Consider the following 25,049-nt stretch of genomic DNA (forward strand, 5'->3'; position numbering starts at 1 on the left):
GGCTGAACACTCCCTGAAGGGAGGTTAAAGGGCACTTCCAGAATGCCAACTCTAGAATGACTTCTGGAACATGAGTTCACTATCTTTGGCTGGTGACTGAGGTCCTGGTGGCACTTAGACTGGTGGGCTGTTCCGGTTGGTGAGTTACTTACTGAAAACCTTAAATTCCTTTGAACCAGCTTAAGCTAAGTTTAGAGTTAAGAGTATTTATCTGTATTTCTATTTTCCTATTTCCTTATCTTTGATTTTTATTAGTTTCACCTTTTTTGTATAATTAATTCCCAAGTAATAAAATCTGGTCCTTTTGTGAACTAAAGCTTAGAGGCTCCTTTCTTATTGGCCTGGGAGAAATATCTTAAAAGGGCAATTCAGAGGGGAGAATAAACCCTAAAGGTCCCTCATATTTCCGGGACCCCAATATTAAGGCCTCACCTAAATAATGCTCAGTATATCAAATTTTGGCCCTCACAAAGGATAGCTGTGCCCTTTATTGGAGAAACTGAGTTGCTATGGTTTGGGAAGAAAATATTCCATTTTGTTTATGAGAAACCAATGAAGCATCCAGGTGAAGATGTTTGGTCAGATAAAATGTAACAAGAACTGGGAGGAGAGTGGGGAGATGAGAGCTGGTTATTGTAGATTTGAGAATCATCTGCCTATATATCATAATTGAACCCATTCTGAGAAATCATTCAAATTGTAAATTCTATTGTATATTTCTTGGATTATTAGTCTAACCATTTATAAAATGTATACAACTGGGGCAGCTAGGTGGAGCAGTGGATAAAGCACCGGCCCTGGATTCAGGAGTACTTGAGTTCAAATTTGGCTTCAGACACTTGACACTTACTAGCTGTGTGACCCTGGGCAAGTCACTTAATCCCCATTGCCCTGCAAAAAAAAAAAAAATGTGTACAACTTAGTTTAAAAAAAAAAGAAATATGTGTATCATTATAAATTACTACTCACTCTGCAAACACTTTTAAACTCATTTTCACACTGAGGTGCAAAAAGGTTAAATGACTTGCTCAGGTTATGAGGAAGGATTCAAATTTTTATCTTCCTGTTCACAAGACAAGCAATGTTATCCATTCTGCCACCTAGCTGACAACATATAATGCTTGAATTTTGCTTGTAACATCCCTGAGGATGAGGTTTTTTTTTTTCTCTGTCTTCTTAAAAATTTGTGTATTCTTCCCCCCTCCCCTTTTTTTTTGCAGGGCAATGGGGGTTAAGTGACTTGTCCAGGGTCACACAGCTAGTAAGTGTCAAGTGTCTGAGGCCGGATTTGAACTCAGGTCCTCCTGAATCCAGGGCCAGTGCTTTATCTACTGTGCCACCTAGCTGACCCCAAATTTGTGTATTCTTAATGCTAGTAAGGTAATTGGCAGGAGAAGTTTTCTGAGTTCAGTTGAATTCTAATTTTCAAAAAGAAAAAAAATAAACTCATATTCAGAATAGTCATATATTTGTAAAATCATGACATTGTATTACAAGAAATGAATCTTATTAGGTAATTTCTTTCAAATTAGAAAACATGATAAATAGAGTTCAACTCAGCCCTGCTAGATACATATGAAATTGGATATTAAAGATGAATCTAGAGTTTTCCTTGATATAATTTATTCACAAAATGTGGTCACTCTACTTACATAAATCCTTTCTTTTTGTATTTTACATTTTATTTTTATTTTCAGTTTCAAATTTGCTTTCTCCCTCCATCCTATCCCCCACTCATTGGAAAGGCAAGAAATAATATACCTTATATATATATGATATCATCTTGCATAAATCCTTGAGAGATAACAATACCAATGTCCTGATCTTGAGCCCTAAATGTAGTGTGAGTTATGGGTGGCTGTTTCACTTGTATATTTACTATTAGAGACTAGCAGCTGGTGTTCTGTCTTTAAGGGCAAAAAAACATGGCTTCTGTTTTGGACATTACTAATGATTAGGTTATAATTTCTTTGTCAGCTTCTTATCTGGGAAAAAAAAAAGATTACTTTGCCTTATACAGAATTGTGGGGATTTGTTAGTTAATGTCATTGCTAAGCTTCACATTTCCCAACAGTAGGGTACTAATCTTGCAATAGCAGTAAAAGTTACAAAAAATAATCATAACCTTTGTCTGAATAATTCCATTGTTGGAAATGTGCCTTGAAAATGTTACCTGAAATGAACAATAACAAAAAGAACTCTATCTTCAAAGATTTTCGTTACAGCATTATGTGTATTTGCAAAGGACTTGAAACAACCTAAATGTTCAACAAGAAGGAAATGGTTGAATAAATTGTGGGACATAAAACTACCACACAATTAATATGAATAACTATAAATAATATGGATATATGTATATATAGCAAATAATTTTATGAAATAATGCCAAATATAACCAACAGAATCAGAAGTATAGAATGTACTAGAATCGTGACCATGTAAGGGAAAAATTGAATAAGAGATCAAAGGATATGAACAGGCAATTTTCTGATGAAGAAATCAAAGCTATCTATTCCCACATGAAAAAAATGCTCTAAATCACTATTGATTAGAGAAATGCAAATTAAAACAACTCTGAGGTACCACTTTACACCTATCAAATTGGCCAATATGACAAAAAAAAGAAAATAATAAATGTTGGAGAAGCTGTGGAAAAATTGGAACACTAATGCATTGTTGGTGGAGCTGTGAACTGATACAACCATTCTGGAGAGCAATTTGGAATTATGCCCAAAGGGCATATAATTGACCCAGCAATACCACTTTTGGGTCTTTTGCCCAAAGAGATCATGGAAAGGGGAAAGGACCCACATGTACAAAAATATTTATAGCTGGTCTTTATGTGGTGGCAATGAATTGGAAGTTGAGGGGATGCCCATCAATTGGGGAATGGCTGGACAAGTTGTGGTATATGAATACAATGGAATACTATTGTGCTGTAAGAAACGATGAGCAGGAGGAGTTCAGAGAAACCTGGAGGGTCTTGCAGGGGCTGATGATGAGTGAGATGAGCAGAACCAGAAGAACATTGTTCACAGTATCATCAACATTGAGTGTTGATCTACTGTGATGGACTATATTCTTCTCACCAATGCAATGGTACAGAAGAGTTTCAGGGAACTCATGATAGAAGAGGATCTCCAAATCCAGGGGAAAAAAAATCAACATTATGTGTTGATCAACTGTGATAGACTTGATTCTTCTCAGTAATACAATGGTACAAGATAGTTCCAAAGGACTCATCATGGAAAATGCTCTCCAAATCCAGAAAAAAAAGAACTGTGGAATATGGATGCAGATTGAACCATACTATTTCTTGTGTTTTTGGTGCTATTGTTTTTCATTTCTGAGGTTTTTCCTTTTTGCTCTGATTCTTCTTTCACAGTAAGACTACTGCAGAAATATGTTCAATGTGATTGTACATATATAACCTATATCAGATTACTTGCTGTCTTGGGGAGGGGGAGATAGGAGAGGGAGGGAGAAAAATTTGAAACTAGAAATCTTATGAAAACAAATGTTGAAAACTATCTCTACATGCAACTGGAAAATAATAAAATACTTTTGTAAACTAAAAATAAATGAATGAATGAATGAATGAATGAATGAATGAAAATTGAATAAGAAAGAATGGACAAGCAAAATGGCCTAATGAGGACTTAGAGGAAGTGACTAAAAAATTCTTTATGATTTACTTTAGGCATTGAAATTAAAATAACCAAGCAAATTTAGTAAATTGTATTGTATTGATTGTAATTAAATATTAGAAAGGCCCTGCCTCTTATATATGCTGACTATGTGATCATGAGTAAGTCACCTAATTCCTTGTTCTTCTTCTATCCAGCAGTGTCAAATTCCAATAGAAAATTAAACATAAGCTGCATATTGACTTAGAAAGCCAGAAACTAACATTATCTCTGGTGTATATTGTGTTCAAAGAGGAATAGTACCTCTAGTGGGAGGGCTTCTCCACTCTTTTTAGGAATGCTTATCTAAATTAGGTATCTATCTGGTATTCAACTCTCACTTGTGGCTCCAAGAATTAATAGCATGCACAGAAGCCACGTCTTGATAAACCATTGGCACCAATGAGCTTCAAACTCATTGTTGAGTTAGGGGGTGTCTACCCCAAGCATGCAAAGACTTCTCCTAGTGGAATGGGTGGATGAGAACAATTTGTTCCAATGGCACTATGAAGAAGGCACCGTGGAGATTTTAGAACTTAGTCAGACATTGAAGACATCACAGTCATCTACTGCATCCTGGGCCATTACCATTTGTCTCAATTTTTGTCCTGCGACTGGGCTTCAATGACTATGGAAGAGAGAGTGAATATGATGACTTTGTGCAACTCTGCCTCACTTAAATCCAATTCAATTATGAGTCAAGACAACACACCATGATGTCACTGGTCCTCTTTGAAAATGATGGACAAACAGCAATTGTATTTGTATTTGTTTTGTTAAACATTTCCCAGTTACATTTTAATCTTGTTCCAGTTTACTGAGGCTGTTAGGCTGCCACCTTTAAGCTCTAAGCAAATCTCTAACACTATAAATTACGAAGACATTATTATGAACCTGCACTAGTAGAAGGAGGTTCCCTATTCCAAAGAAATTACATGTTTAGTCCCTATATTAAAAACAATTATCTTAAGTCCTTTTAAATATGAAATGAAATGCTAAAATATCATACACAAATGCATTTGTGAAACCAAAGTAATGACCATTTTCTCTTAGAAAACACTCAACTGAAATTCTATTCCACCTGTTTCCGAATGACAAAAATAGGATGGATTATGCATCTTGTTGCTGGTGTCCATTGCCATTTATGTCATTTCTGTGTAATGTAGCCCTGATTAGAAGCAAGTCTTCAATGGGAGTGAACATTTGGTCCTGACATCTGGCTCTGGGACTTAGTTATTTTGCTCTAGACTTTGGTACAAATGTAAGATATTCCAGGCAAGGCAATTCATCATTATTAATGTATTATGCAGTCTAACCTCAAAGGAACTTGGCCCTTTAAAAAGTTTAAATTGTCAAATAAGTATTCATTTCCACAATATCTATATGAGACAGGAAAACTCAAAAAAATCTAACAATTATTTCTTTTTTTTCTCTTGCAGGGTTCCTTAGGGCTAGAAGGTCCTCAAGGTCCACCTGGGAAAGAGGGTCAAAGGGTAAGTAAACTTTGAACAACTGGCAGGCATTAACTAATCCCAGTCATTCTATGTCTCTGAACACAAATAAAAATCAAACTCTAAGATGGCAGCTGGGTATGAGGTAAATTTTTTTTCTTCATTAGACTGAAGTTTCACAATTTGGAAAATCCTATGTGTTTTACAGACTTGCAGCACAGATGTAGGGGACATTAGATAAAATGAATCAGGTGTGAAATTTAATCTGGAAGACTGAAGTAGCTAATATTGTATATTGGCTTTTTGAATTAGGTCAGTGAGGGTGGTGGTGAACTACCTTCCCATTCAGTATGTCTGTATAATTTGTACGTTGGTTTTCCATTCCTTAACAAAATGTGATTTTCTTTACACAGGGGAAACATCTTTGTTCTCCTTGCATTTATTGTATATGAGTCATAATGACTTACTATAAGAATAGTTATTTTCTTCATGTGACTATTATTTTGTGACCAGATAAATTTATCTTTGTGAGTTGTTTTTTTAATTTAAAAATCACATAATCAGAATTAGAAGGGACCTTAGAGATCAATTTAACCTTCTTTCCAATCTATATAGGAATATTTTCTATAGCATTCTACAGGTTCAGAGTGTATTGCATGAACATTCTGTCATCTTCTATAATTCTTAACTGTGTGTTCTGAAAGAGTATAAAAACCATTCTACCCAGTGAGATTAAGGCTTTTTTCTAGGTATTATTTTATATTCCATATGTATTCATGTAGTACTCAAACTTTGCATTTATTAACCTTGGTTTTACCACACGATCATCTTACTCTTTTCCTGATTATCCATCTCCTCAATGGGATGCTACATGGTACAACTTACACCTGGTTTAGGAGGATATTTTAGCTAGCAAAAATTTTGATTGTATGTAGATGTGTTCTATATTTCCAATTCCTATTTTTAAAAAATTGTTAAGTAAATTAAGTTAGTATTCCATAGAAAATTTCATTCTTTAAATTTCTTATAGCTAGGCAAGCACAATATTTGGCTGGTATAGTTCATATATCCTGAGTCAATTAGTGCAATTTCGTCAAATGAACATTCATGTGTTATTGAATACCTACTTTACATAAGTTCTATACTGGGTGATGTAAGGGAAGAAAGGTACATAATATTTGACTATATCTTCAAAAAAATTCCAGACTAAGAGGGGTATATCACATGGACAGATATAACTGTAATACAAACAGCATGTATTAAGTGCCAAATGAATGACACAAATATGGTTCAAGTGTGGAGGAAGAGTGAATCTCTTGAGCTGGCATTTGATCTAGGTCTTGAAGGATGAATCAGATATTGAGAAATGGAGATGGCAGGAGTAATGAAGAAGACTTGGATTTTGTATTCCAGACTGAAGGAAAAGGGAAAAGTCACAGATGTGGGAAAGTTCAACACATTTTCAGAGAAAATGAAGAATGTGGATTATCTGGACCACTGGGAATAACTGGCAAATAACTTAGGAGAGATTAGAGCCAAATTGTTGAAGGTCTTAAATGTTGGATAAAGTCATTTGAGCTTTATTTAGTAGACAAGAGGGAACCATTAAAGTTTTCTGAACAGGAAAAGGACACTAGAAAAGTGGCCCTTTGATAAGATTAATAGGATATCAGTGTGTTAGATAAATAGAAAAGAGGAGACCTTGAAGTCATGGAAGACATTTAAGGCCTAATGTAATCATTCAAATATGAGATGATAAGGGGCTTAAACTAGTGAAAACAGAAAGAAAAGAACAGAAAAGAGACATTATGAAGGGAAAATCTATAGCAACTGATTGGGTATGGCCGATTAAGTAAAGTCATGTAGTCTTGCCACATCTTCAACAAAAGTCTTTTAGGCTAATGTACAAATAGGCTAAAGTGAAACATAAGCCCACATGCTCAATCTTCAGAACACCATCTTTTATCAACTACTTCCTGCTACTTCTGGGTGGTTTCAAAGAATCTTTTCTTCACTGAGATTCTTGGTAGTACCTAAATACTGTATATAATCATAAGCTAACTTTGTTAAATGTATGTGGCTGAAACTTTGAACTTCAGTGACCCAGAAAATTGAAGTATCATTAAGAGAAATAATGTAAGAAGCAGAAGGAATTCGTTTTGAGGGAAAGATAATAAATTCTGTTTTAGATATATTGAATTTGAGGTGCTGGCAGGAAATCCAGGTGGAAAAGTCCAGTAGATAGTTTAAAATAGTAATAAAACTCAAGAGAAAAGTTGGGCCTGAGGATAAAGATAGCTTATTCATCTATAAAAAAAAATTCATAGTTGAAGCCATGAGAGTAGATGACATCTCAAATGGAGAGAGTGAAAAAAAAGGAGAGAGAGAAAAGAGGGTAGTAGATGAATTTCTGTAGAAGCATGTTATTGTTGTTCTGTTGTTCAGCTGTGACCAACCCTTTGAACTCCAGGCACTGTAGCACACCGATAGTGTCCATGAGGTTTTCGTGGCAAAGATACAGGAGTGGTTTTGCCATTTTCTTCTTTAATGTAGAAGTATATGTACAAGGAATGAGATGAAGTCGAGGTAGAGAAATTGTCAAAATACTAATTCATAGCTGTGGGCAGCTAGGTGGCGCAGTGGATAGAGAACCGGCCCTAGATTCAGGAGGACCTGAGTTCAAATGCAGCCTCAGACACAACAGTTACTAGCTGTGCAACCCTGGGCAAGTCACTTAACCCTCATTGCCCTGCAAAGAAAAAAAAAAATTCATTGCCTTAAGAAAGTTTTATGGGGCAGCTAGGTGGCTCAGTCGATAAAGCACCGGCCCTGGATTCAGGAGTACCTGAGTTCAAATCCGACCTCAGACACTTGACACTTACTAGCTGTGTGACCTTGGGCAAGCCACTTAACCCTCATTGCCCCACCAAAAAACAAATAAATAAAAGAAAGTTTTATGAACAAGTGGACAATAGTGTCAGATGTTGCAGGTGGGCTAAGGGTGTCTATTACTAACTTTATGAAATTATGCAAAACATTTCACACCTCTGAAACTCATTTTTCTTGGGCTTGCTCTAGGAAATTTCTATGGATCATTCTAGTTCTAAATTTGAAGATCCTATGAAGATAAAGATTAAAAAGGAAGTCTGATGGCAATCTTCAAAGCAACAGTTTCAGTCACATTGATATGCAAATTTTAGAACTGTGGGTCAAAGAATAAGGAGACAATTAGGAAATAAAGGCAGCTAGAGTAGAAGCTTGGCCATGAAAGGGAGGAGAAGGATAGAAAAAGGAATAGGAGATAAACAAGGTTGGGCCAAGTTTATAAGCACTTCTTTAAGAGGTCTGATTTTTTTTTAAAGCTTCTTTTGAAATCTATGGGAAGTATTCTGTTTCTTAATAGCACCTTCTAACATAAAAGTAGCCAGTCCTACAGAGGATCATAAATTAAAACATAGTTGGGAACTTAGGCTTTGTTTAACCAACCTTCTCATTTTACAGATGATGCTAGCAGCCTACATTAAAGCATATAATATGTGAGAGGCAATGTATTATAGTACATAGAGTGGGTTCTGGTCCTGCCTCAGATGCGTACTGTCAGACTTTGGGCAGATCATTTAATCTCTCAGTCCTCTAGGTGACTCACTAAATCTGTAAATTGCAGAGAAAGTAATGACCAGAACTGGTAGAGGGAGCTTACTCATTGAGAGTTCCCTGTACCAATGAAATGACAGTCCCAGTATCAATTTGGTGCTTTTCATGTAGCAGATGCTAAGTAAATTTTTGTTAAGGAACTAGGATTTGAACCTGGGTTCATTCAACTACATGATGCCTCACTATTCTTTGATTCAATTTGAATTGTAGAATTTCCATCATATTAGTATTTCTATTTAGTTACCTGTAGCCAATGTGAATATTTAAGGCTGTAATGTCATTTCCCTTTATTATATTATTTTTCCAGAAGAATTATAATTCTATGTAGCACACTAGTACCATAATGTGAAAGCAGGTCTTCATCCACCATAGACGGGCATATCTTCTGTTGGACTGAGAAATAATGATTGAACATAATGATTCCAATTGTAATTTCTAACATACTTTATTTATATTTCACCAATATTCTCATGTACCCTTTTCAACTCTCTACCTTCCTACAAACCCTTTCATGGTTCTGTTTGTGACTTTGAGACAAGCATCTGCTTGAATGCCCATTTTCATACTACACCACGACCTGGAAGCCTTTATCTAGTGAACTTCACTGCAGAGAACATCAGTTCCTTTTTTCCAGGGAATCCCCTTTCATCAGCCCATAATCTGTGTCATGTTGTCTGATCTACACTTAATTACTGTTGCAGGGTATACTTTTGGTAGACTTAGAGGTCATTTAGACTAATCCCTATTTTATAGATTAGAAAGCTGAGGTTCAGAGAAGTTAAAGGATCTTCCTCAGTCCTAGACTTCTCTCTATGTTACTGGTTTCTTTTTAGTTAACTGTCATCTCACTAGTGTAGGTACTTGCTTCACTAATGGAGAAGGCACCACTTTCAGACCTTATTTTTTGAAATTCTTATCCATATTTTCCTATAAATCTGCCACAGAGGATACATCCAATATCTCAGAAAAGAAATCCTCTTCTCCCTTTAATACTTTGGAGGTAACAGTGCAGGGACCCCCTATCTGTTTTTCTAGTATCTTCCTGTATTTTGGTGCTCTCAATGATTGGACCACATTCTTTACCAGGAATACATATTATTATTAATGATGTTTCTATGGCCTTTCTCACATGCAAGTTATTATTCATAATATGCTATAACCTACTTATACCCTTTATGCATAGGATGACATATATTTACATGTCCAGGCATCCTTTCTCTGCTGAGATTAGTTCCACACCACCAGTTTGCCTAATCTATAGTCCAATAGGCATCTCAACACATACAAAATGGAATTAGTTATATTTTCTATAAAAATGACCTTGTTTCCTGACATTTCTGTTTCTTTTGAAGGCACTACTATGCTTATAGTTATCCAGGTTTGAAACTTTGGAGTCATCCTTGAAGCTTCACTCTCCCTTACCCCTCAACATGCAATCAGTTGTCAAGTATTATCCATCTTGGGCAACTAGGTGGTGCAGTGGATAAAGCACCATCCCTGGATTCAGGAAGACCTGAGTTCAAATCTGACATCAGACACTTGACACTTACTAGCTGTGTGACGCTGGGCAAGTCACTTAACCCTCATTGCCCTGCAACAACAACAACACTTAACCCTCATTGCCCTGCAACAACAACAACAAACAAACAAGAATTATTGATCTTGTTGATTCCACCTCTGTAACATTTCTCTCATCTGTCTTCTCTCCACTCACTCAGACACTACCCTAGGTCTACTCCTCATCACTTTTGACATGCATGGATCCTTGTAATAGCTACCTAATTGGTCTCCTTGCCCTATTCTTTCCTCTCAACAATCCATTCTTCCACGCAACTGCTAAATTGATCTTCCCGAAGCACAATTCTCTTCATGGCATTCTCCTAAACAAGAATCTTTAAGGTCTCCCTGTTTCTTTCCTTTGGGATAAACTACAAATTCCTCCATTTAATATTTAAAGTCTTTTAAAATTTATCACCAGTATGACATTATAGATTTCCCATCACTCCTTATGTATTCTGAGTTTCAGCAAAACTAGCTTACTTGTTATTCTCTGTATAAGACATTCTACCACCCACTTGTATTGCCCACAAGCTATGCCCCATGATAAGAATATTTTCCCTTCTCACTTCTATCTCCTAGAATCCCAACCTCTTGTCAAAACTCAACTTAATTACTAACGATCGCAAGAGTCCTTTCCTTGTTCCCCTAGTTACTAATGTCTCCTTCCAAAAATTACTTTAATCATTTAATAATCAAGCATTTTAAAGTAACTACTATGTGCTAAGTACTGTATTGGGGATTGAGGAGTACAAATACAAAAGTGAGGCAGCCCAGGTGAATTTTAAACACTTTAATCTGGGTAACTGCCTCAATGTGTGTGTGAAATTTTGTTTTTGTTTTTGTTTTTTGGTAAGGCAATTGGGGTTAAGTGACTTGCCCAGGGTCACACAGCTAGTAAGTGTTAAGTGTCTGAGGCTGGATTTGAACTCAGGTCCTCCTGAATCCAGGGCCAGTGCTTTATCCACTGTGCCACCTAGCTTCCCCGTGTGTGTGAAATTTAATCTAATCTGTACACATTTTATATCTACTGATCTTTGTTCATGTTGCTTCCCCCAATCTCACTCCTCAAATGTAAGACATTTTATGGCAGACTATTGTTGCATTGTTGTCTTTGTCTTCCCAGAATCTAGCACAGTGCCTGGTTCACCTAATATATATTGAGTGGAACTGTATGCATCTTTTAATTGTCCTGCAGTTTTGTTTGTGTTTTTTTGAGAGTATGGCATTCCATAATTAACAAATATAGCATTGATAGAAAAATATTAGTATTTTTTAAATGGATCTCTATGGCAAGGAGTATTTTGTAACTGCTTAAAACACCAGATAGTCTAAAAATGCTATCTAATCCTATCCCTTCCTCTATTCAATTCTGTATCTATGGGAAAAGGCACCTGAGCTGACTTGAAAGAGGCTGAGGTAAGGAGGTCATACCCTACAGGGAACAATCTGAGCAAAGGCAAGAAGGCTGAAAATGGAGTCTTGAGTGGGAGGAACTGGAAGAGGGTCAGTTTATCTCTAAAATAAAGTGAATGTGGGGGCAGCTAGGTAATGCAGTGGATAAAGCAATGGCCTTGGATTCAGGAGGACCTGAGTTCAAATCCAGCCTCAGACACTTGACACTTACTAGCTGTGTGACCCTGGGCAAGTCACTTAACCCTCATTGTCACACACAAAAAAAAAGGAAAGAAAAGAAAAGACAAAGTGAATGAAGGCAGAGTTATATAAAATAAGTCTCAAAAGGTAGGTCAGGAGGTGGAGCCAAGATGGAGAGCCAAGAGAGAATCCAGGAAGTTGCCTGAGCTCTCCCAAGTTTCCCTCAAAAACAAGTTTAAATCAGGCTTCTAAATGGATTCTGGAACTACAGAACCTACAAAAAGACAGAGAGACACAATCTTCTAACTTGGGATAATTTAGAAGAATTCAGGAAAGGCCAATCTCACCTGGGCAAAAGGGGAATGCAGCACAGTTCAGCACAGAGGAGCATGGAGGGGGTCTGAGCAAGTTAGAAGGAGGCTCTTGGCCACAGCACAGCAACTGAAGCCCCTTGATCCTGGTTCAGCAAGCAGGTGGAACTCCAGGCCAGTTGTGAAATCCACCAGCACCAGCTGAGAGGCTAAACTGCTAGCTAGAGAACCACCCATAGGACAGGTGCAATTAGGTAAAGCCATCCCAGCACAGGGAGCAAGCCCAGGGTGGTGAGGAATCCACAAGCTATGGAGGCTTCAGAGCAGAAAACCACTGATCCAGCCCCTATCCCCCAGCACAAGAAGCTTGAAACAATGGTCCCTGTGCCCCAAGAGCAGACCTCAACTTTACAAATAAATAAGCCACAATATGAGTAAGAAACAGAAAAGGGACCTTACCATTGAGAGTTTCTGTGTCAACACAAACTCAGATGAGGACAATACTTTCAAAATGCCTACATGTGAAGCCTCAAGAGGGAAGATGAATTGGTCTCAAGATGAAAAAGCCTTCTTGGAAGAGCTTTAAAAAATTAAAAATCAAATGAAAGAGGCAGAAGAAAAATGGGAAAAGAACTGAGAAAAATTAAAGCTACACAAGAAAATGATGAAAAAAGAATCAACAGTTTGGAAAAGGAAGCATGAAAATTGACTGAAGTAAACAATTCCTTAAAAAAATACATTTGGTCAAATGGTAAAGGGGGTAGAAAAACTTACTCCAGAAAACAATGCCTTAAAAATTTGAATTTGGCAGATGGAAGCTAATGACTCCATGAGACACCAGGAATCAGTCAAAGATAATCAAAAGAAGGAAAAAAATAGAAGAAAATGTGAAATACCTCATTGCCAAGACAACTGACCTAGAAAATAGATCCAGGAGAGATAATTTGAGAATTATTTCTGATGAAAGCCATCATCAGAAAAAGAGTCTAGACACCATATTCCAGGAAATTATCAAGGAGAACTGCCATGATATTGTAGAATCAGAGGATAAAATAGTCATTTAGAGAATCTACCTATAACCTCCTGAAAGAGATCCCAAAAGAAAAACTCCAAGGAATATTGTAACCAAACTCCAGAATTATCAGGTGAAGGAGAAAATACTGTAAGCACCCAGAAAGAAATAATTTAAATATCATGGAACCACAGTCAGGATTGCACAGGACCTGGCAGCTTCAACATTATAGGATCAGAAGACTTGGAATATGATATTCCAGAAGGCAAAGGATCTTATAACCAAGAATCAACTACCCAGAAAAACTGAGCATTCTCTTTCAGGGGAAAAGATGGGAAAGTGAAATAGGGGACTTTCAAGGTTTCCTGATGAAAAGACCAGAACTGAACAGAAAATCTGATCTTCAAATACAAGACTCAAGAGAAGTATAAAAAGGTAAACAGGAAAAAAATTATTCAACAAGGTTAAACTGTTTGCATCCTTACATAGGAAGATAATACTTATAACCCTTGAGAACTGTAACTTTACTTGGGCAGATAGAAGAAGTATACATAGAGGCTATAAATTTAAATTGTCTTTGATGTGATGATATAAAGAAAATTAAGGGGTGAAAAAAGGAGTACATGGGGAGAAGAGGAAAGGCGAGGTGGAATGGGGAATCATATGAAGAGGCACAATAAACCCATTACAATAGATGGAAAGAAGAGAGGAGTGAGCATTGTTTCAACCTTATTCTCATTAGATTTGGTTCAAAGAGGGATTAACATATACACTCTTTCGGGAAGTAAAAGTATAAAGCGAATGGGGGGGGCACTGATAGAAAGGAAGGGAGGAAAGTGTAAAGAAAAGAGAGGGGGGCTAATGAAAGGGAGACCAGATTGGGGGAAGCAGGGGTCAGAAGCAAAATACTGGTGAGGAGGAATAGGGTGAAAGAAGAAAAAAAGTACAAAGGGGGAAAATAGGATGGAGGGAAATAGACAGTAATCATAATTGTGAATGTGAATGGGAGAACTCTCCCATAAAAGAGAAGTGAATAGCAGAGTGGATTAAAAAACAGAATCTCACAATATGTTGTTTACAAGAAACACATTTGAAGCAGAGAGATACACACATAGTAAAGGTAAAAGGTTGGAGCAGAATGCATTATGCTTCAGCTAAAGTAAAAAAAAAGGGGGGGTAATAATCCTTATCTCAGACAAAGCAAAAGTAAAAATAGATTTAATTAAAAGAGATAAGGAAGGAAACTACATCTTGCTCAAAGGTACCATAGAAAATGAAGTAATATCAATACTAAACATATATGCCCCAAGTGGTATATCATCAAAATTCTTAGAGGAGAAGTTAAATGAGTTACAAGAGGAAACAGACAGCAAAACTATACTAGGAGATCTTAAACTTCCCCTCTTAGAACTAGATAAATCTAACCACAAAATAAATAAGAAAGAAGTTAAAGAGGTGAATAGAATTTTAGAAAATTTAGATATGATAGACATCTGGAAAAAATTGAATGGAGATAGAAAGACATATCTTTTTCTCAGTGGTACATGGCACATACACAAAAATTGACCGTGTATTAGGGCACAAAAGATTCACAGTCAAATGTAGAAAGGCAAAAATAGTAAATGTATCTTTTTCAGATCATAATGCAATGAAAATTACATGTAATAAAGAGCCATGGAAAGATAGACTGAGGGGGGTAGAGGCGAGATGGTGGAGGAAAGGCATTGATTTCCCTGAGCTCTCCCCAAGACCCCTCCAAATACCTTCAAATAATTCCATAAGACAATTTCTGGAGCAGCAGAAGGACAAGGTGAGATCATTTTCCAATCAAAGACTTAGAAGGTCAGCAGGAAAGGTCTGTTGTACCATGGTGAGAGTGGAGCTCAGCCCAGAACTGGCTGTGGCAACACAGACTCAGCCCCAGCTAACCAGGCCTTGGGAGCTTTTGAATCAGCTGTGGCAGCTGCTGCTTCTAGAACTCAGCCCACAGATGGTGAGGGGGCAGAGCAGTTGGCCAGGAGAAGATTACAACAGTCTCTTTTCTGGTCCTGAGGCAGAATAGTGTTGTTTTGCCCATACTCAGATCTGGGTCACAGTCTTGGGTGGCAGTCATGGGCAGGGGAGGAGCACAGGCACACCAGAGCTTGGGACTACAGTGGAGCAGAGCTCTGTTCTGCGTTCCAGGGCAGAGAATCAGGCCTGTGATTGCTTGAAGACCAGAACACAGGCCAGGGGAGTCGTGAACATGCCTCTTCTTAAATTGTACCACCTTGGAGGAACTAGGGACTTAAAAATTTCTAGAAGTATCTCAGAGAACAGGTGCTCGAACTCCCTGAAGCTTGGGACAGTGTGCCATCTACCCTAGAAGCAGTGCCCCACTTTTTTTTTTTTTGCAGGCAATGGGGGTTAAATGACTTGACCAGGGTCACACAGCTAGTAAGTGTCAAGTGTCTGAGGCTGGATTTGAACTCAGGTACTCCTGAATCTAGGGCTGGTGCTTAACCACTGTGCCATCTAGCTGCCTGCAGCAGTGCCCCACTTTAAGAAGGAGTTAAAGTCAAGAAATAGAGTGGGAAAATGAGCAAACAGAAAATAAATGCTGACCCTAGAAAGTTTTTATGGTGACAAGGAAGATCAAAATCCACCCCCCGAAGAAGATAATAAAGTCAAGGCTCCTATATCCAAAGCTTCCAAGAAAAATATGAATTGGTCTCAGGCCATAGAAGTACTCAAAAAACACTTTAAAAATAAAGGAAAAGGGGACAGCTAGGTGGTGCAGTGGATAAAGCACCAGCCCTGGATTCAGGAGGACCTGAGTTCAAATCTGGCCTCAGATACTTGACACTAGCTATGTGACCCTGGGCAAGTCACTTAACCCTCACTACCCCACAAAAATAAATAAACAAACAAACGAATGAATGAATAAATAAGTAAATGAATGAATGAATGAGTAAATAAACAAATGAACAAATAAATTATATTACGTTTATCTCTGATTTTCTTCTCTTGCCACTTGGGTGAGGTCGATCACTTTGTGTTCCCAAGGTCCTGGCTTTATCTTCTGAAGGACCATTTCCATTTCCACAAAGAGTACATCAGGTAATGAAGTGGCAAAGTCCAAACACAGCAGGTCCGCCATTGTTGCTGATGAGACAATATCATGATAGGAATACTGACAATCTGTTCTATTTCATGTCTTTCTCTTGCCTTCTAGTTTCATCTACAAATGATTTTGGAATGATAATGGTTTGTATCAGTGGTTTTAACTATTTTTTGTGTCATGGACCTCTTTGGCAATTTGGTGAACCCTGTGGATGCTTTCTCAGAATAATGTTTTTAAGTGAACAAAATAAAGTGCATGTGGTTACAAAAAAAACTTATCACATTTGAATATATACATATATGCATATATTTGTGTACATATGCCTATACATGTAGACATGTATGTATGTGTGTGTATGCATGTATGTATTTAAGTTCATGGGCTCCCGGTCAAGAATCTTTGGTTTTGATGAATTCCACAACAGATTCTCTCCAGGCTAATTTTTCCCTTAACAGTTTTTCACTTTTTGTGAAATGATACCATTTAGAGGCTTGTATCCTGGGTTCTCAGGTTCATGGATTTTCACTCTAAAGCATTAATCTCTACTTGGAAGAGAGGTCTAGAATTTGATGAATGAGGTAGTTTTTAATTTTTTTCATCTTTTAAATATTAATTTGTTTTTCATGTTTACCTTTAATTAGTTGATGATTTGACTAAACACAGCTGATCCTAAAAGGACTGCTATGTAAGTAAGACCAAATGTGTTAAGATATAATCAATTTTATTTACTCTTTCATTCATGCATTCATTTGTTGGAAATAATGTTTGTTATTTACTGTGTCAAGTACCTTTCAACACTGTTCTTGAAGAAAATATTCATGCTTGATACAACTGAGGCTTCCAAGTCATCTCTATGTCTTTGGTCTCATTCATTTCTGGAATTAATTTCTGACAAACTTCCAAATTTTTCAACATAGTTTTCCCCATCCTCTGTGCCCAACTTCACCTTGAAACTATTGAGCATTAAGGCATGTCTTGAGGACTTGGCCAAATGCTTCATAGAGTTTCTCTATTTATTCATCTTCTGCAACAAATAATGGTATGCAATCTATAATTATCTTCCCAGAAATACTTGGAAGTATTTCCAGGCAAGATGACCAAGCATCTCACAAAATTTTACCTTGTTGCCTCTGAGCCAGCCTTTCATTTATCTTTGACTTTGTTATGTCTTCTAGATTCATTTATAATAAGAATGTCAATAGTGGCATGGTTCTGATCCTTTAGGATTATGTTAAAGATCACACATTAGGAATAAGGGCAGGTTAGTGTTTTAGATTGTCTAAGATTATATCATCCTTAGCACACTTGACCCTATTTTCTAACATTCCACCTCCATCAGTGGACAATTAGGACAGTGATACCAAGGACTGAGGACTCCTGGTATTTTTGTTTGTTTCACCACAGCCAAAAAAAAATCATCTCCCAGTCATTAGAAATATCCTTAAAGCCTTTCCAGTTTGGTAGAGCCTAGCAGAGCTTCATTTTGCTGGCATAGCCTCTGAAAACTCAGGTTTAATTCCATCTGCACAACATTGAGGTGTTGGTATAGGATTTTTGTACAGATTGTTATTGTTTAGGAAACAAATGTCATGGGGAAAATCAAGTTGCTTCCCATCGCACCCTTGCTCAGCATCAGTTATCTGAAAATGTTTGTCATTTGAGTTGACAGCAGAGAATAAACCAAAGGAAATCTCATCTGAGAATTTGATTAAATTAACTTCTAATAGCTAACAGAAAAATATCAGTCTTTCCAAGGTGCCATTATTTAAAGCTAAAATGATAAATTCCATCACTGTCCATTATTATTTTTACCAACACTCCAGAAGATAGTTTCTTAGTTTTCCCAGGAATCTTAATCCTATTAGGATGCCCAATCCATGTTTTCTTCCTCCTCTCACTGTGGCTCTCCAGTTGACAGGGACAAGGCCACTCTAGCAACTGTGTGGTGATCTAGCAATTTCATGAGATCCTAATCAGAATTTGTCTTGGGATGGCAAATTGAAAAGAGTTCTTTATAAAGTTTATAAATGTTCTATCTAATTATTTCCTTCCTTTTATGGGACAAGTATCTGAGCTGTAATAGGACACAATTTTATTGTTTTGCTTGGCTAAATAGGAATTTGGGGATGCCAGTGGGGAAAGTGCTCATTCTATAACTTAGTTTGTGTACATTTTGTCTTGTGCTTAAAAGAAAATCAAAATAAAGGAGTGAATAAATTCATGTTCTAATCAATCAGTCAATAAAAATGCTATTAAGTGCCAAACTGTGCCAAGCACTGTGGATACAAAGATAGGCAAAAGAAAATCTCTGCCCTCGAGGAGCTCAGAGTCTAATGGGGAAAAACATGCAAAGAACTATGTACAAACAAGATAGATACAGGATAAATTGGAGATAATCAACAGAGAAAAGATACTAGCATTAACGGAAGTCAAGAAAAGCTTCCTGAAGAAGGTGGGATTTTAGCTGGGATTTGAAGGAATCCAGGAAAACCAGGAGGAAGAGAGGTAGAAGGAGAACATTCTAAGGACAGTGGATAGCCAGTGAAAAGACCTGGAGTCAGGAGATAAGGTGTCTTGTTCTAATAATTGACAGATTATATAAATCTATGCAAATATAGAGCATCTTTAAAATATGGCAAGATCTTTATGTCATACCAAATAGTTTTGGTTTTGTTTTGTTTTTTGTTTGTTTTTGCTGGGCAATGAGGGTTAAGTGACTTGCCCAGGGTCATACAGCTAGTTACTGTCAAGTGTCTGAGACCGGATTTGAACTCAGGTACTCATGAATCCAGGGCTGGTGCTTTATCCACTGTGCCACCTAGCTGCCCCATGAGTTTTTATCATAAAGAAATCAAAAGGAACAGAAAAACAGAATTGAACTGTAAAGTTCCAACAGGATTTTATGTATTGAACATCCTCTCAAACAAAAACAAAAAAAAATGTTCAATAGAAGCCTAATAAAAGCCCATTATGGTAAATTTTAATCCTGCCCCCATTATATATGGCACTATAATATAGTGAAAAGAACAATGACCTTAGAGTCAATAGATTTAAGTTTGAAATGCAGCTCTAACACTGATTGGCTAGATGACCACAGGCAAGTCATTTAACACTTATATACCTCAGTTTCCTCATTTGTAATGTGGGAATAATAATATTTATCTTCTATATCAGTTACAGGGTTATGGTGACCACAGACCTTTGTAAATCTTTTTTTTTGTGTGTGTGAGGCAATTGGGGGTGAAGTGACTTGCCCAGGGTCACACAGCTAGTAAGTATTAAGTGTCTGAGGCCGGATTTGAACTCAGATACTCCTGACTCCAGGGTCAGTGCTCTATCCAATGCGCCACCTAGCTGCCCAGACCTTTATAAATCTTAAAGCACTATACACAGTTGGAGTGTGAACTAGCAGATATAGACTATGCTTGTAATCAGGAAGACAAAGGTTCAAAACTGACCTCTGATGCTTCCTAGTTGTGTAACTGTGGGAAAAATGTGGCAGCCACATGACTAAAGGGCATTCTGCAGAATGATCTCCCCAAACTACTGTTAACTTCCTGGAGTCATAAAGTTTGTGGCTATTTAGTTTGTTCAAAATATGTTTGGGTCATTCTTTGTTTACATTATGACTATTTTATGGGATTTCTTAAGAGATTTCAGGCTCTGCTTATTTTTATTGTCTTCACTAAAGTTGTTCAACTAAAAGTCAAAGTTCTTTAACTAAAGTTCTGTGACCTTGTCTAATCAAGTTATCCATACCTCTTCATACATTTTCCTTAAAACCTTGTTGTGTTACTAACTGTTCATTTCTTATTTGGACACACCTTTATTTTTTAGAGTTACAGAAACTGAATTTCGGAGAATGGAGTCTCATTGAAATGACATAAATTTTTTCACTCAAGTTTTTTTTTTTTTAATAAAGACATTTGTTTTATTTGATAACATTGGTTTTATGCCACAAGGACACAAGCTCCACCAACACCCTTAATCTTTTCCTCTGCTCTTCTGCTGAAGAATTTTGCCTTCACGATGACTGGCTGCTTGGGGAGTTTCCCTTTTTCCTAGGACTTTGTAGTACCTCAATCGCACAACATCAATGATAGGGGCAAGCCCTTCCTTGCTTTTGGCAGTATTAATCCTGGTCTGCTCACTGACCAGTGTCCATAGCTTATCAAGGTTGACAGTTGGGCAGTAGCTTTGGTTCTTCTTCAAGTGGTAATGTCTCATACCCACTTTCCCGAAGTAACCTGGATGATATTTGTCGAAGTTGATGAGGTGATGGTGCAACCCTCCTGCATTTCCTCGACCTCCGGGGTGCTTCCGGTGCTTGCCGATACGCCCATGGTGGTGGCTGATGTGCCCACGGGTCTTCCTTAGTCGGGAAGGCGTGTCGCGCGCGCTGCCTCACTCAAGTTTGATTTAAGTCTAATGCCATTTTGATCCCACAGCCAATTTCAAGCTGGTTGGACACCAGACAGGGCTTAGAACAGCTAGGGTACCAATGTCTACCTACTTCAAAGGGTTAATGGGAAGAAAGCACTATATAATCCTTAAAATGCTGTGTAAATGTGAGTTGTTGTAGTTATATTTTGTTAAGGCCAGCCTATATTGAAGGACCTGAACCAGAGCAGGGAACAACCAAAAGAGAAGAAATTCAGTTCAATTCAGTAGGTACTTATTAAACCTCTGTCACATGTCAGGTGTTGTGTCAGGGGCTGGGAATACGAAGACCAAAATAAAAAGTCCCTGCTTCCAAGAGCCCTATATTCTCCTGAAAATCTTCTGCCACCTTTCTTAAAGGCTGATACCTCTTCTCAGAAATCCGATAGAACTCCAGAGAGATCCTTGCCAGGCCCAGGACTCCCACAGGAATTGCAGCCAGGTCCATTGCCTGCTTTTCCTACTTCAGTCCTCATTTTTGTCACCAGGACTCACATATTAAAAGCAAATTCAGACTTTATTTAGTCAGTGTTCCATGGTTTCTGCTGTCAGGAAAGAAGGTGATAAATGTGGTATGAGGAACACAAAAGGAAATTGTGTAGCAGTTGTTATGAATATCAGATCAGATAGATGAAATAAGGTAGTTGGAAGAGTTTACAAACTAGTCATATCCAAAAACCAATAAGGATTTTTTCTTCATGACAACACCATAAGATTACACAAACATCACCTTAGCTTGTAGATATTTTCAAAGTGTTTTCTCTTTTCAATTTAAATCTTTTCCTTATTGATTTTCCCAAATTTCTCAAATTTTCAGATATTTACTTAACTTTAAAAGCTTGTTGCATTGTTAATTGTAACTGTATTATTTGGTCACATACCTTTTTTTTAGAGGAATACTTCTCTAATTTTATAATTAAAGTCTGTGGAAAATAAGGTTCCATGTATACATATATACATATATATGTATATGTGTGTATATACATATACATATTGTATGTGCACATATATATGCATACACATTTATATATATCTATATATGTATTGTGCATATGTGTATGTGTGTGTATATATATATATTTTTTTCCTCTTTTCTGGACCTGTGGTTTCATTATTATAAGAACTCCCTCCCAAGTAGAGAAACTTCTATCGATCAATGCCCATCTACAACTTTTAGTCTCTGAGAGGTTCCTAGATACTGAGAAGCTAAATGATTTTTTTAGAATCACACAGAGGTAGATTGAGCAGAGGGTGTCCTATCTCCAAGAGGGACTTTGTATCCACTACACCTCCCTGCTTGTGCAGAAAATTCTGCCCATTTTGTTATGCTTTGAAAAACTGAATGCATTTTTCCATCACTAAAAACATGTTTAAAAGAAAATAGGTTTGAAACTCATGCTTCCAGCCACAAATTTGCCTAGTAGCCTTAACATACTGAAGCAACTGATAAACAGCTTTAATTTTGTTTCAGAAGCACCTGCTGTGGAAAAGCAGTGAGGGCTGTAGTTTCCCCTGTCACAAGCTAAATTAGCCCAGAGTGGTATGAAGTATGCAAGGAGAATGTTCCTTCATGCCCACAAGGAAAGTGAAGCCAAGAACCTCAGTGATAGAAAGGAATCTCAGCCTTTGAGAGAGACAAATACTAGACCACATGGGATTGAAAATAATTTAATTTTATAAGTCAAATAAGAGATACTTTCATTCATTCCTTCAGTAAACATGTATTTCTTGCCCACTAATGGAAGAGATATAAAACATTGGTCTTATGGAATGCAGTCCAAAACAGGAAAAAGACAATGACACAGGTCCTTAGACTGCACAACATTCCATGAAAACGTACCAAGGGATAAGGACTGGACCTATAATTTCATTAGTATGGGAAACTCCTGGGGGAAACGCCCTCCACCAATGCATCTCCTCTTAAATTTATAGTCTCAGAGAGTTGCCTAGGTTAAGTGACTTGACCATAGTCTCACATCCCTTCTGACTCTGGACCTATGATCTTATGATCATACTCCTTTATCTTTCCAAATTCTTCATGACTAGAAAAAAAAAAAGACAAATAGCAAATAAAGGAACTACTACCAAGTCAATGAACTTGTACCTGAGTCTTATTTGAATAGTTGGATAGAAGCATTACCTTTGGAGATCCATACAGGGGAGTTGGGGGGGGGGGGGAAGGGTAACGGTCTTCTAAGAAGAAAGAAATTATTTCCGATAATGCTTAGGTAAGACAATGAACCTAAATATCCTCATATTCTTTTGAATTCTTGAATTCTGGCTACAAATGAAATTTCCATTTTTTAAAAGGAATTAGAGAATCATAGAATGCTAGAGCTAGAAGTGACTTTAATCCAAATTCCTCCTTTAATAAAGAAACTAATTGTGTGACCCAGAGAAAGTAATCAACTGTATCTATCAGGTATTTGAGTTTTATATTTATATTTATAAAGGATTAGTACAGTGAAAAGAGAGCTGGATCTGTAGTTAGAGGACATGGATTCAAATCCTGACTCTTTCACTTATAGCCTATATGACATTGGGCAAGGCACTTACTCTCTCTAGGCCTCAATTTTCTCTTCTGTAAAATGAGAGGATTGAACTTTGAGGTTCTTGCTAACTTTTTTTTTTCTTTTTTTTTTTTTTGGTGAGGCAATTGATGTTAAGTGACTTGCCCAGGGTCACACAGCTAGTAAGTGTCAAGTGTCTGAGGCCAGATTTGAACTCAGGTCCTCCTGAATCCAAGGCCTGTGCTCTATCCACTGCACCACCTAGCTGCCCGCTCTTGCTAACTCTTAACCTATGATTCTAATTTTCTTAGAGATAGTTGGATATAATCCTGAGTTGTCCTATATCTCACTTGCACTCATAAAATTACCTGAAAACAGTTATATTTCTGACCTTTCCTGCTTAGTGAGATGAACACCATCCATGATCAATTGAAGAACTGTGGTCCTTGGACTTAGACAAAATCTTGTGTTAGTTTAACCTAATTTATTGACTTCAAGTCAATACAAGAGACGTGGGGGTATAGTGAATAGAGAAGAAAATAAGGAAGGAGAAAAACATGTATTAATTCCTACTATGTGCAGACAATGCTGACCATTGAACAAATATTATGTCATTTGATCCTCACAATCCTGGGAGATAGGTGCTATTATAATCTCCACTTTACAGATGAAGAAACTGAGGCAGACAGAGGTTAAGTAACCAAGATAGACAGTTTAAGTGTCTTGCCCAGAGTCACATAGTTTGGGGCCAGATTTGAATTTAGTTCTTCCCTACTCCAGGTCAAGTACTCCATCTACTGCACTAGAAAGCAGAGTAAGAATATCCTGGGTTCAAGTTTCATCTTTGACACATCCTGACTATGTGACCTTGGGTAAATCACTCATCTCGTCAGTGTCCCCAGATTATAGAATAATTGTTGACCTTCTTTGATAGAGAGAATCTCCTTACTGGGAGTTCTTTATGCCAACAAAATCACAGGTCTGGTCTTTAAAATAAAAGTGATGAAATTAAAAAATAAGAGGTCTTAGAGATCATGCAGTCTAATCCCTTCTTTATAAAGATAAGGAAACTGAGGTCCAGAAAAGTTTAAACAACTTGTGTTACCTCATATAGCTAATGAGTAACTAAGCTAAAACCAGACCACAGGGTTCCTATCTCCCAGTGCAGAACTCTTCCCAGTTCCATATCTGTAGGAACATCTGTAGTCAATTTTAAAATATCTTATCAATATTTAGATTTGTTTATTTTCAGGGAAGGGGACTATTAATAGTTCCAGCAAAGTTCAATCTAATTTTTCTTGTTACATTTATTTATTTCTAAGACTGAAATTCAATCATATCTATGACTATATATAGCCAGTCTTCTTATGCTCTTCCCACATTGCTAATGACCTCTGTGTGTTTTTTCTGTGTCCTTTGCATTCTGTACATGCATCTAGAAACAAGCATTATCCAGTCAGTAGGGCAATGGTGTAGGACTTATCTCTGCTTTCTTTCCTGCACTTACTGATATCACCCATGGTCTTAGGAGAAACACTTAGCTTCCCTGAGATTCAAGTCTCATAATCTATAAAAATTAAGATATCTTCTTTCTACTTAACTCATAGGCATGCTAGCAGATCAAGTCTAAAGTACACTGAGAGTGCTCTGGTGACAGGTGCTCTAGCAAGAGGTGGTCTTATAAATACAATGCACTTAACAGCAGGAGGACTTTAAGAGGGTGGAATGG

At 37.2% G+C, this 25,049-nt stretch overlaps 1 protein-coding gene and 1 pseudogene across 1 annotated transcript in view; one reads left to right on the top strand and one right to left on the bottom strand.

The window, feature by feature from the left end:
- The window catches only part of COL19A1 (collagen type XIX alpha 1 chain), a 438,272-nt gene that overhangs the window by 205,715 nt on the left and 207,508 nt on the right, over window positions 1-25,049 (top strand). Inside the window, 1 exon segment of the mRNA XM_044002760.1 lies at window positions 5,126-5,179. Coding sequence (XP_043858695.1) covers window positions 5,126-5,179 — 54 coding nt within the window.
- LOC122753472 lies at window positions 20,273-21,258 on the bottom strand (annotated as a pseudogene).

This window comes from Dromiciops gliroides, chromosome 4 (assembly GCF_019393635.1).
Source record: "Dromiciops gliroides isolate mDroGli1 chromosome 4, mDroGli1.pri, whole genome shotgun sequence".
Classification (NCBI taxonomy): domain Eukaryota; kingdom Metazoa; phylum Chordata; class Mammalia; order Microbiotheria; family Microbiotheriidae; genus Dromiciops; species Dromiciops gliroides.